The sequence below is a fragment of the Prosopis cineraria genome, unplaced genomic scaffold (genome assembly GCF_029017545.1).
Source record: "Prosopis cineraria cultivar Desert tree isolate PC_DT_omini unplaced genomic scaffold, ASM2901754v1 PC4, whole genome shotgun sequence".
Classification (NCBI taxonomy): Eukaryota; Viridiplantae; Streptophyta; class Magnoliopsida; order Fabales; family Fabaceae; genus Prosopis; species Prosopis cineraria.
In genome coordinates this window covers 1,944,943-1,957,144 of record NW_026555335.1, presented here as the reverse complement: position 1 = coordinate 1,957,144, position 12,202 = coordinate 1,944,943, and the positions used below count along the sequence as shown (strand labels likewise).

The following is a 12,202-nucleotide window of genomic DNA, read 5'->3' as shown; positions in this document are numbered from 1 at the left end:
TGACGCTGCAATACACGGAAGAAGAACTCGCACGACAACAACTATGGAAGACTGGAGAAATCAACTACCTTCCACCACCCCTAATAGCAGCACAGCTTCGGCAAGAAGAGGAGAAGGCTAACGGGAGGAGAGAAGTCTGACTGTATGGAGAAAAATCTGACAATGAGGAGAGGAGGAGCACACTGTCAGTGAAGGGAAAAAAAAGAAACACAGATGCTCTTTTTCTTTTTGCATAAAGGAAGATAAAATCTGATCTAAAGAAAAAATGGAAAACTTACAAGAAAAGCCATAAGGAAAAATTACAACAAAAGGCACAATTTTTTTTTAATTTTAAAACAAATAAAATTGAACTTTTTCTTAGTAAAATTCAAACTTTAAACCTTCAAGCGAATTACTAGCATAAGTTTCAATAACTTACCACTCTCCACTTAGTATAAAAATAATTTAAAATTTTGAGTTATTACAAATATTATGAAGTTAGATTCTGATTTCATATGTTAATAGAGATTTATCTTCCTTATTTCTCTTCAATCATCTTAGAACCTATCAGCGTCTCAAGTATGTTTCCAAGCAACGGTCAATTACCTCTGATTGGCTATCTCCTTGTGGGTTGTAGGAGGTCAGTTTTTGTTCAATACTCAAAACTTGCAAAAAACTCTCTACAAAACTTGCTTACACAGATTGTGTCTCTATCACTTACGAACTTTACCAGAGCCCCATAGTACTTGTACGCGTGATCTAAGAATTGTTGAGCCAAATTGCAGCTGTAAAGGGACGAGGTAATAGCAAAAAATGGGCATATTTTCTCAATCTGTCAGTTACATCCCATATTTTATCCTTCCCATAAGACTTAGGCAACCCTTCCATGAAATCTATTGCATGCTTTCCAAAGTTCTACTAGGAATAGGAAGAGGCTGCAACAACTCTGGATTGGTCACTGCTTCATACTTGCATCCGTCATGAGTGTCACAATGCTTGATGCAATCCCCAACATCAATAAACCTTTTTTCCCTCCAAGATAAACTCTTCGACCTCTTATAAGTGGCTTGCAGACCGGAATGACCCCCCTGAGGACTAGCATGCAGCCAATCAAACAATCTCAGCCTTGGGCCAGGAACATTTCCAACTAGTAATTTCTCCTTTCTTCTAAAAAATTGTCCATCCCACGTGTATTTACCAATAACCCCTTTGTGTTTCTGCGTGTGCTGAACCAAGGCTCTTAAATCTACATCTTCCTTCCAATTTTCTGCAGGAGCTTCGAAGAACTAGGTGAAAGGGCTATTGTGATACAAGACATAGAGAAGAACGTAGAAGAAAGAGAAATAGAGAAGAATTGAAAGAGGAAGAGAAAGAAACAGAAGAGATAGAGAGAATCAGAAGGGAGAGAAGGAACCGGATTTGATCAATGCACTTTCATTATGTCAATAGGCTGATTACAAATCAAGGAGCATCCTAATATTTCTAGGACTCTTAAGAGACACTGAGTAAAACCATTAAAAGACAGCTAAAAGACCTAACTACCTTTAACAGTCAATAACCACTTAAATGACATGTACATTTATTTTCATATCATATTCTCATTCTCCTTTTTGTATTGACTCCCTAACTAAAGCAAATGAATCACAAGTCACTTAGTAATATACTGTAGCAATTTACTATATAAAACTGCTTCACTGAACCAAAAGAGAATATACAAATATATACAAGTGAGTGTGCAACTATCTCTCCGAGAATCATGGAGCTAGAATCAGATCTGGGTATCGCACGATATCTCCTACATAAATACTAAATTATCTCCTTGATATCTACCCGAAATATACTCATAATAATATATACAATTAAAAGTATTCGGTCTGACCACACTCCCCCTCAAGTTGGATTATAGATATTAATCATATCCAACTGGCTCATACAATTATCAAATAATGGCTTATGTAGACCCTTGGTTAACACATCAGCAACTTGGAGTCTAGCTGGTAAGTAGATGAGGCACACAACTCCTTCTTCAACCTTTTCTCTTATGAAGTGTCTGTCAATCTCCACGTGCTTAGATCGTTCATGTTGAATTGGGTTTAATGCCATGCTAATTGCTACTTTGTTATCACAGTAGAGTCTTAATGGAAACTCTACTTGGATCTGTATTTCCTCCAAGACACGTCTTATCCATAATATTTCAGTGATGCCCTGAGCTAAGGCTCTCAATTCTGATTCTGCACTACTTCTTGAGACTACTCTCTGTTTTTGACTTTTCCATGTAACAAGGTTGCCCCATACGAATGAGCAATATCCTAATGTTGACCTTTTATCTTGGTCTGCTCCTCTCCAGTCCGCATTTGTATAGATCTCAATAGACCACAGGTTTTGTTTCTTGAATAATAACCCCTTTCTAGCCGTTCCCTTCAAGTACTTCAAAATTCTATATACAGCTTCCATGTCCCTCTGTCTCGGATCACACATGTACTGGCTTGTAACGCTTACAGCAAAAGCTATATCTGGCCGAGTGTGTGAGAGATAGATTAACCTCTCCACTAATCTTTGATATCTTTCTTTGTCTACTAGTTCATTTCCTTCCCATCCGGCTCTTCTTCTAATTCATCTTTTTCTTCCTCTGTATCTTTCTTTTGTTCCTTTTTCTTCCTTTTTACTATAATGGGTATATCTACTGGTTTGCACCCCAGCATACCTATCTCAGTCAATAGATCCAAGATATACTTTCTTTGGGACACATAAATCCCGCGCTGTGATCTCGCAACTTCCATACCCAAGAAATATTTTAAGTTGCCCAGATCCTTCACTTCAAATTCTTGATTTAGAGCCTTCTTTATTTTGGTTATCGTCAACATATACAATGATTATGCACCTTTTTCCACCCTCAGACTTCACAAACATGGTATGATCAGATAACCCTTGTTTATGCCCTTCAATTCTCAAAACCTTTGAAAATCTATCAAACCGAGCCCGAGGTGATTGCTTTAAACCATATAAAGATTTTTTCAATCTGCACACTTTGTTGGGTTTTCCTTCATCAAAACCTAGGGGCAATGTCATGAACACTTTTTCCTTTAGATCACCATTCAGGAAAGCATTTTTAATATCCAATTGGTGCAGTTGCTAGTCCATGTTTACGGCCACAGAAATCAAAATTTTGATGGTGTTAAGTTTGGCTACAGGCACAAATGTTTCTTTGTAGTCCAAACCATAGGTCTGAGTAAATCCCCTTGCCACTAATCGTGCTTTCAGCCTGTCCAGGTTACCTGCAGCATCATATTTAGGGGTAAACACCCACTTGCATCCCACAACTTTCTTCCCTTAAGGTAGCTCTACTATCTCCCAAGTGCCATTTCGTTTTAAGGCATTCATCTCCTCCATCACAGCATTCTTCCATTCTGGTATACTGAGTGCCTTATGTATATCTTTAGGAACCCTCACCTTATCAAGATTAGTTACAAAGGCACGATATTGGGGAGATAAAGTATGATAACTTACAAATCTTTGAATAGGATGTTGTGTGCAGGTTCTAGGTTGTTTTCTAGGGCTATAGGCAGGTCTATATCACCATGTTCTTCAATTTCACCGCCTCCACATTCACGTAAGGGGCTCTCACTTCCCTCAATCTCAGCTCTAGGAACCTCTAGTGGCTTAGATTCTGGTTGTGCTTCAGGCATAATAGTTTCTTTATTCCTCCACGTTTTTCTAGAGTAAACTGCTGGTGTCTTCTCCAGTGCACTACCTGCATTTTTATTACTCTCTGAGAGACTTTTCACTTCAGTTTCTGGCTTAGAAGGTTGGATCCTAGGCTTGGTGGGTTTTTGGACAAGGAAATTAGGATCTGTTAGTTCTGGAAGGGAGTTTTCTGGTGCTGTAAGTATTTTTTCTGATGCTGGAAGAGATTCAGGAATTTCAGAAATGGTATCCAAAAGCTGAAAGTCATTTATGTCACTCCCCCTCTCCCCCTAAATTGAGGCTTTTGGGTAGAAAGGTTCAATTTTGACAAACGTGACATCCTTACTAATGTACAAGCGTTGGGTATGAGGATCAAAGCATTTATAACTTTTTTGAGTTGATGCATGGCCCAAAAAATACACTTCACAGCTTTTGGTTCCAATTTGTGAGAAAAATGAGAGTGAACAAAAGAGGTACAGCCAAATATTTTAAGAGGGAGATTGGTGTCAAGATGGGCTATGGAATGGGACTCTTAATTTTTCAAGAGGTGAAACATAGGAAAGGACACGGCTAAGTAAACGATTTATTAAATAAGTTGCTGTGAGAATAGCATCTCCCCAAAAATATTTGGGAACATTATAGGTGAAGAGTAATGCCCTTGCAACTTCCAAAAGGTGTTTGTTTTTTCTCTCTGCTATAACATTTTTTTGGGGAGTGTTGGGGCATGTACTCTTATGGACAATTCCGTGTTCTTTGAGAAAAAGATTCATTGATTGATTAAAATACTCAGTTCCATTATCGGTATGAAGGACTTGAATAGTAGTATCAAATTGATTTTTTGATCATTGTGTAAAATTCAAAAACACGGATAGGACATCGACTTGTCACGTAACAGATAGACCCAGCACATTCTAGTATGATCATCAATAAAGGTGATAAACCATTTTGTGTTTGAGCGATTAGGAATACGAGCAGGACCCCATAAATCACTATGAATAATTGAAAAAGGATGGGTAGACTTATATTCCATAGGTTTGAAACTAGATCTTTGATGCTTGGCCAATTCACAATCAGTACAATGGAAAAAAGGAATTTTATTTGATTGAAATTCAGGAAATAAGTGACATAAGTATTGGAAATTTGGATCACCCATTCTCCTATGCCATAACAAAAGATCTTTAAAGTCTTTTTTCTCAGATGTAGATGCAATATTGCACTGAATTTGAGATCATGGGTTACTCACGGTTGATTCGTCAAGGTAATAGAGGCCATTATGCTCCTTAACACTCCCAATCATCTTCCCCGATAAGAGGTCCTGAAAAATATAAAGTGCAGCAAAAATGAGCCCAACTTGCTTGTTTCGTTAGCTTACTAATGGATAATAAATTGTAGGCTAGATAAGGCACATGTAATACATGTTCTAATTTCATGACATCAGAAATAATTAGACTCCCAGTTCCTGCTATTGTTGCGGAAGACCCATTAGCTGTACTAATTGCCTTATTCCCAGCACTAGGGACATATGTGTGAAACACTGTGGAGTCGGAGGTCATATGATCTGTTGCCCCAGTATCCACAATCCACTTGAAGTTGTTTGTAGTAGTGAGTAATGCACTATTACCTTTGTGGGCTACAGAAGCAGTATGATTTGATTTCTGGCCTTGATCATTCTTCTGAAGCATATTGAGCATCTCAGTAACTTACCTAGCTGCTCCTTATCAACTTGAGGCATTTGAGGTATTGGATCTGATTTGTCTGGTGGTGGGTCATTAGAGGTTTGGTACCCCTTAGCCTTTGCTTTCCATGGCTTCCAATCCGCTGGTTTGCCATAGATGTCCCAACAAGTCTCACGGGCATGACCCACCTTTTTGCAATGGTCACACGTGACCTTCCCTTTCTGATTCCTTTGGGTTGTATTACCACTTGGCATACAAGTGCGGCAGAGATGGAGTAGGAAAAGTTCCAGAGAGCATTACCTTACGTCTAGTTGCCTCACGGCGAACCTCAAAAAATACTTCCCTTGTTGATAGGAGTGGTGTACGACCTAGAATTTGTCCCCTTATGTCATCCAATGATTGGTTGAGACCAACTCGGAATTGAAATACACGTTCATTCTCAATTTGCTCTTTATAGCAAGTAGCATCAGTGCTACTTGACCATTCTACCTCTGTCATGAAATCCAGCTCTTGCCACGTAGAGTTTAGTTCCAACCAGAATGCAGTGACCTCATGATCTCCTTGTTGGAGTGTCCAAGTCTTTGTTTTAAGCTCGTACAATCTCGCTAAGTCTTTTCCATCAGAGTATGAATCTCGTGCGGCCTTCCAGATTTCATGAGCAGAAGAAAGAAACATGAAACTTTGCTGAATTTCTAGTATCATCGCATTTATAAGCCACGACGATACCAATGCATTGTTTGTGTGCCATCGCAGAGCTTCTTGTGTCTCGGATTCATCAGGGACTTTAGATGAGCCATTGATAAAGCCTATCTTTCCCCTGCCTCTAATTGCTAGCTTCATAGCTTGAGCCCACATGCGGTAGTTTGCTCCGTTGAGTTTGACAGTGACGATATGCATCGTTGATCCTTCATGGCTGGTAGTCGACCCAAAGAGACCACTGCCTGGCCTGCTCGGATAAGTTTTTGAGGACCCATCACTCTTCGACATTGATGGAGTGTAAGTTGGGTTCAACTTATTCTCCATGCTTTCAGAGTCGAGCTGTTCTGCATCTGAAGTCACAGGTGACAGCTCTGATACCATGTAGCAATTTACTGTGTAAAACTGCTTCACTGAACTGAAAGAGAATATACAGATATATACAAGTGAGTGTGCGACTATCTCTCCGAGAAACATGGAGCTAGAATCAGATCTAGGTATCGCACAATATCTCTTACATAAATACTAAATTATCTCCCTAATATCTACCCGAAATATACTCATAATAATATATACAATTAATAAGTATTCGGTCTGACCACATATACAATTTACACATCACATTGACTGTTCTATTCACTCCAAGGGGTATTTATTCTAATTGGTTCAGTCACTAATGGAGGTTATGGAATTGAACAGTCAAAGTTATAGTGCAGTAAGATTTTGCTGATGAACTGTTATATTTTGAAGTTCTTTTAAGGAAAAAAAAAGAATTTTTTTCTTTGATCTTGGCAAGGCGGTAGTTGTAGTTTTTAAGGGCTACCTTTTTTCGTAATGACAAAATTTGGTTGGGAGTTTGGTCCTTGCTGCACTTGTTCTCCCATATATTAAGATTTGATTGGAAACAAGGCCTTTTTGGTGCTTCTATTGATTGCTTAATCCTTTGCAATCCTTTGAAAGTAGCACTATGATTAGGTCTGTGATAGCTGTGACAAGGTGGATCAATTCCTTATCCTCTTAAACTTGCCTTTTTTTTTCTTGTTTGAACTTTGTATGACATTTTATCTTTTCTAATTTGGCTCTATTACATCTTTATATCTCCATCAATTTTGTGGAGGCCAAGTTAGTAAAGGATGCCTAGACTTGAGTTAAATAATATCCGTTGCTCTTTGTGGTACATGAGTGGTTGATTTCACCTCAAAATAGTTAGATTTTTCAGAGTTCCCTACTTCACTAGGGTGTCATCAATTAGTATTAGAGCTTTGGTCAACAACTCCAAAAAGGGCTACTGTGGAGGGTTTTTACTAGCAAGAAGTGAAATGACGTGTTGCAAAATTTAACTGTTGGGATGGTAGCTCTCTAAGGCAACTGATTGATGGAGACCATAATAGTATGAGATACCTCATCCCACATTAGGTATGGGCTCTTCTAAAGGATATTTAAGTGAGTTTGTTCTCTTCCATAATAGCTTTCCCATCTTGCTTGTACCCATCACCATTCGACTTTAATAGTAAGTACTTAAGCCCCATTTGTTTTGCTAGAACCATTTTGATGGAAATGGAAATAGAAAAAGCAAATGAATTGGATTAAAAAATATGCTTGATGTAGTGGAAAAACGGGTGGAAAATTATGTTAAGGATATTAATTAATTTGATTTTAAAAATTAAAAGAAGATAGTATCCCCCCTCACTTTCACACTATTTTGCCCTCTTCCTCCTTGTTCATTGGCAACAACTTAACATAGAATCAACAATGAAGAGTGTAAAATCATGTAAACTTGTAATCAATCAATAGTTTAAAATCATGCAACAAAATCAAGAAATAACATATTAATTCTCAAATTTGGAGAAGTTTGATGTATGCTTCTTCGAATCAATCACCAAATATGGCCTTATTAGATATATTCTTTAAATTCCAGACCATCGAACTTGAACCCGAACCCCACAGCTTCAATGTTCGTAGTTCTTCTTCTTTGAACTCCAGGCCCATTGAAACCAAACCCACAGCTTCAATGTCTGCAATTGTCTTCTTCGAGCCCTAAACCTATTGTATCTAACCCCACACCCACCTCACTTCAGCTCCAATCGACAATTCTTGGTAGTGAAGACAGTGATGAGGATGACAATGAGGAACAGCGATGGCTGACGATGACATTGGGTCACTAGACCAAGAAGGAAGTCGAAAAGGGGTATTAGAAATTTGAAGAACAACAAAAGGGTATTTTGGTCAGGACAAAAAATTTCCCAGGAAAATGAAATTTTCTCTAGCCATAAGCTTGGAACCCATTTTCTGTTCTCTTTCCCAAAATTTCATTCCCAATGACCTAATTCCTCCCAACCAAATCAGAGAAGTTCCTCTTTCCTCTTTTCCTTTTCTCAAGCCCAGATTCGAACGAAGCAAACAAGGACTTATGTACTTGGATATAGATTTATTTAGTGTACTGGATTTTGATTTTTTTTGGTGACACTGTCATCTCAATTTATAAAAGATCTGTTTCTCTGCTATGAATTTGCTATAAATAATAATTATTTGTCTGCTACCTCCCTTGTTACCTGAAAAAATATTTATCTGCTAATTTCTTTTTTAAAACTGGGCTCCCCTCTTTTGCATCATTCTTTAACATTGTGCCATATCATCTTCCCTTTGAGTTGTGACGTTTATTTAAGTCTTATAATAGGACAACTATTTTGAGGAAGCTTTGAAGATGAGGAATCTCCTCGAAGAATTCCATTGTGATCATGGCCTTCGTCCTGCTACAATTCTTGGTGTTAGAGAGCATGTATTTACTGGAAGGTATATGGAACTTGGCTGCTGTAATTTGAGATGTCTTTTCTGATTGATTGTTTGCAGATGTTATAATTTATTCCCTTCTATATGCAGTGTCTCATCTTTGGCCTCATTTATGTCCAACCAAGAGACAAGTTTTGTTACTTTGGGCCAGCGCGTCTTAGCAAATCCTTTGAAGTAATTCTATTTTCTATGGCTAGTTGTTTCCCATTCTGGATGTTGAATGTAATTGAAGCCAAATTGTGCTAAACTGCTAATCATGATCAGGGTCCGGATGCATTATGGTCATCCAGATGTTTTTGATAGAGTATTCCACATCACCCGTGGTGGCATCAGCAAGGCATCTCGTATCATAAACATTAGTGAAGATATCTACTCAGGTGCGGGTGGTTGCTTTATTTATAAGTCAGGCCTTGGTTCTTCAGACCTTTTGCATCTTAAATCTTCTTAATTTACAGGATTCAACTCAACCTTACGTCAAGGGAATGTTACGCATCATGAATATATTCAGGCAAGGGTTTTCTTGTGTGATGCATCTATTAATAATTCTGACCCTGATGATGGAGTTTACAGGTTGGCAAGGGAAGGGATGTAGGGCTCAATCAGATTGCTTTATTTGAAGGGAAGGTTGCTGGTGGTAATGGTGAACAAGTTCTCAGTCGCGATGTATATAGACTCGGGCAGCTTTTTGATTTCTTCCGGATGATGTCATTTTTCTATACAACTGTTGGCTTCTATTTTTGTACCATGGTAAGCCACATCCTAATCATAATTTGTGTCTTGAAGTTTTTGAAGTTCAAATGAATTGTATTTTATTGTCAACTTATAGTTGGAATTTTCTTGGAGTTAAATGTATATGTTGTATATAATATGTGTTTGTGGCTTATAATTCTAGCATTCATTAGCATGCATGCTTTGATATTCTGTTCTCTTACATCTAAACATACTATCCGTATTATCTTGCAGTTAACAGTGCTGACTGTGTACTTCTTTCTTTATGGGAGAGCATATCTGGTAAGCTGGATTTATTTTAAGTTTTGTGATTTTAGATTATTTAGCAGTTTGTCGTTATTTATAATTTATACATTCATGTGTGTTGATTTCATTCATTCATTCAATTTTTTTTACTTATTTTTCTTCCTGAAGTTTTGCTGGCGTCTAGAGTTCGTAGTTCATCCTTTATTCCATAACTATATTTTTGTATGCGCTCAAAGTGGGAGATCGCTCTCATACGAGGTTTTAGAAGACTTCATAGCATTGTTACAAAAACTAGGATGGTGTGCACGTCTGATCATGCCAAGATCAGTCCATAGTCCATTTTGTATTACTTCACATTGTTTAATTTAAATCAGTCAAGAAACTGCTGGACTGTCTGGTATTTGTGGGAACCAGTTGGCCTGGCATTGGTTGGTCTGATCAAGTGGTTTAGCATGAGATGATCGGACTTATTTAAAATTTACGATGTCCCCAATCCATTTTAGGGTTTAACTTTGCAACTTCAAATGTTAATTAGGGTTCCGAACCAGGCACCTTTAATAAGATGGCAAGACAAACTTGGTCAATTTACAGTGCTCTATTGGATCATCCATTTTGCAATGTAATATATTTATTATAAACAATCAATTATCTATATGGTTAATTCTGGATGAAAAACAATTATTCATATTATCATATCACTCAATTAATCAACAATTTAAATCAGTTGATTTTCTAGTATTTAATATATATATATATATATAATTTGCAACAACATTCATTTTGCCAACGTTTTCATAACTTTCACTTCTACTCTCTTAGTTGTTTGCATTCTTTGAGTTTGTTTCAACTGGGATTGATCTGATATCTAATCAAGGATGATCTTTCCCTAGGCATTATCTGGCCTTGATGAAGAAATGGAGGAGAGGGCCAGGATAACTAAGAACACTGCCCTGAGTGCTGCTTTGAATACACAGTTCCTCTTCCAAATTGGGGTCTTCACTGCTGTACCAATGATCTTGGGCTTCATCCTGGAACAGGGTTTCCTGAGGGTAAATATTTTGCGTATATCCCTTTTTTTGGGCCTTCAATGTATACTGACGAAGAAATCATCAAGTATTGTTTTTAATAGTGAAGGGAGGGTTTGATATGGAAATAACTGAAGTGTATAAAAAAGTGAGGAATCTTCTTGTTACACGTTTGATATATTATTGCATGTTATCTTGTGGAAGAAAATAACGTTTTCTCTATATGTTCCTTTCTTTCAAGTTATTTATGCGTTTGAGTTGCTGCAGGCCATTGTTGGTTTTGTCACAATGCAGTTTCAGCTCTGCTCTGTCTTTTTTACATTTTCCATGGGTACAAAGACTCATTATTTTGGGCGGACCATTCTTCATGGTGGTGCAAGGGTTTGTCTGCTGACTTGATGCTGTCCCTTTTTATCTCTGTCTGCCCTACTGTTAAGCATGCTTATTTGGCTACAGTATCAAGCAACTGGACGTGGATTTGTCGTCCGCCATATCAAATTTTCAGAGAATTACAGGCTTTACTCTCGCAGTCATTTTGTTAAAGGGTGTGTGTCTCTCATATAATTTATATATAGTTCTGATATCAACTTCATGGGGTACACTTAACATTTTGAATTAGGAACACTTTTTTAAGTTTGGAATTGCACTATTTGGGGATAATTCTTATACAAAGTGGACTTATTTCATTACCCAACAAAAACATATGGAAGAGAGAGCGTTGATGGGGCCTCCTTTGTTGTTACCTACAATTGTAGGAGGGATCAAATTCCTTAAGGAGACCTTGACGTTGAAGAGAGCTTGTACAAAAGGAGTGTGAATGTAACCTTGATAAGTGAAGCCTGTGACAACTAAAATAGTAGGTGACTTAAGGATGAGAATTATGTATTTGAAGAAAACTTTATTTGAAGAAAACTTTAGGGGATCTAAAATTTAGCTGTTTAGGTGCTTTATTGTTCATTCTAGCTCAATATTACTTAGAATGTAAGTTTACATGTATCTAGAATTTATTGTGGGTGATATATGAAGTAATAATCTGCATTCTAGTCCCTGAATGCAGAAAGGTCACCTAGTGCACCTAATATCCTTTGTGCTTGGTTATTGAAAGCTAATGAAAAGTGAGAAATAAAAGATGTGAATGGAAAAAATAACCCTACGATAAGGTCAACTACATGGATCATGTTACACTCGTGCTCTACCAACAACTCATTCTTTAAATATGCTATCTACCGGAAAGTCCTGTTCAATAATTTCATTGAGTGAACTTTCTTGGTCTTCCTTTACTTCTCTTCACATAACTCAACACCGTTTGTTCAAGTCTCCTCACCAGCACCTCCTTCAGCTTTTTTTAACGATTTTCTACCATGAGAAAAAGTAATC

At 37.6% G+C, this 12,202-nt stretch overlaps 1 protein-coding gene across 1 annotated transcript in view; it reads left to right on the top strand.

Moving 5' to 3' along the window:
* Window positions 1-12,202, top strand: part of LOC129308578 (callose synthase 9) — a 58,167-nt gene that overhangs the window by 41,121 nt on the left and 4,844 nt on the right. Inside the window, exons 37-45 of the mRNA XM_054949775.1 lie at window positions 8,713-8,828; window positions 8,916-8,999; window positions 9,090-9,202; window positions 9,281-9,333; window positions 9,396-9,572; window positions 9,789-9,836; window positions 10,691-10,849; window positions 11,093-11,206; window positions 11,282-11,370. Coding sequence (XP_054805750.1) covers window positions 8,713-8,828; window positions 8,916-8,999; window positions 9,090-9,202; window positions 9,281-9,333; window positions 9,396-9,572; window positions 9,789-9,836; window positions 10,691-10,849; window positions 11,093-11,206; window positions 11,282-11,370 — 953 coding nt within the window. The remainder of the gene's footprint in view (window positions 1-8,712; window positions 8,829-8,915; window positions 9,000-9,089; window positions 9,203-9,280; window positions 9,334-9,395; window positions 9,573-9,788; window positions 9,837-10,690; window positions 10,850-11,092; window positions 11,207-11,281; window positions 11,371-12,202) is intronic.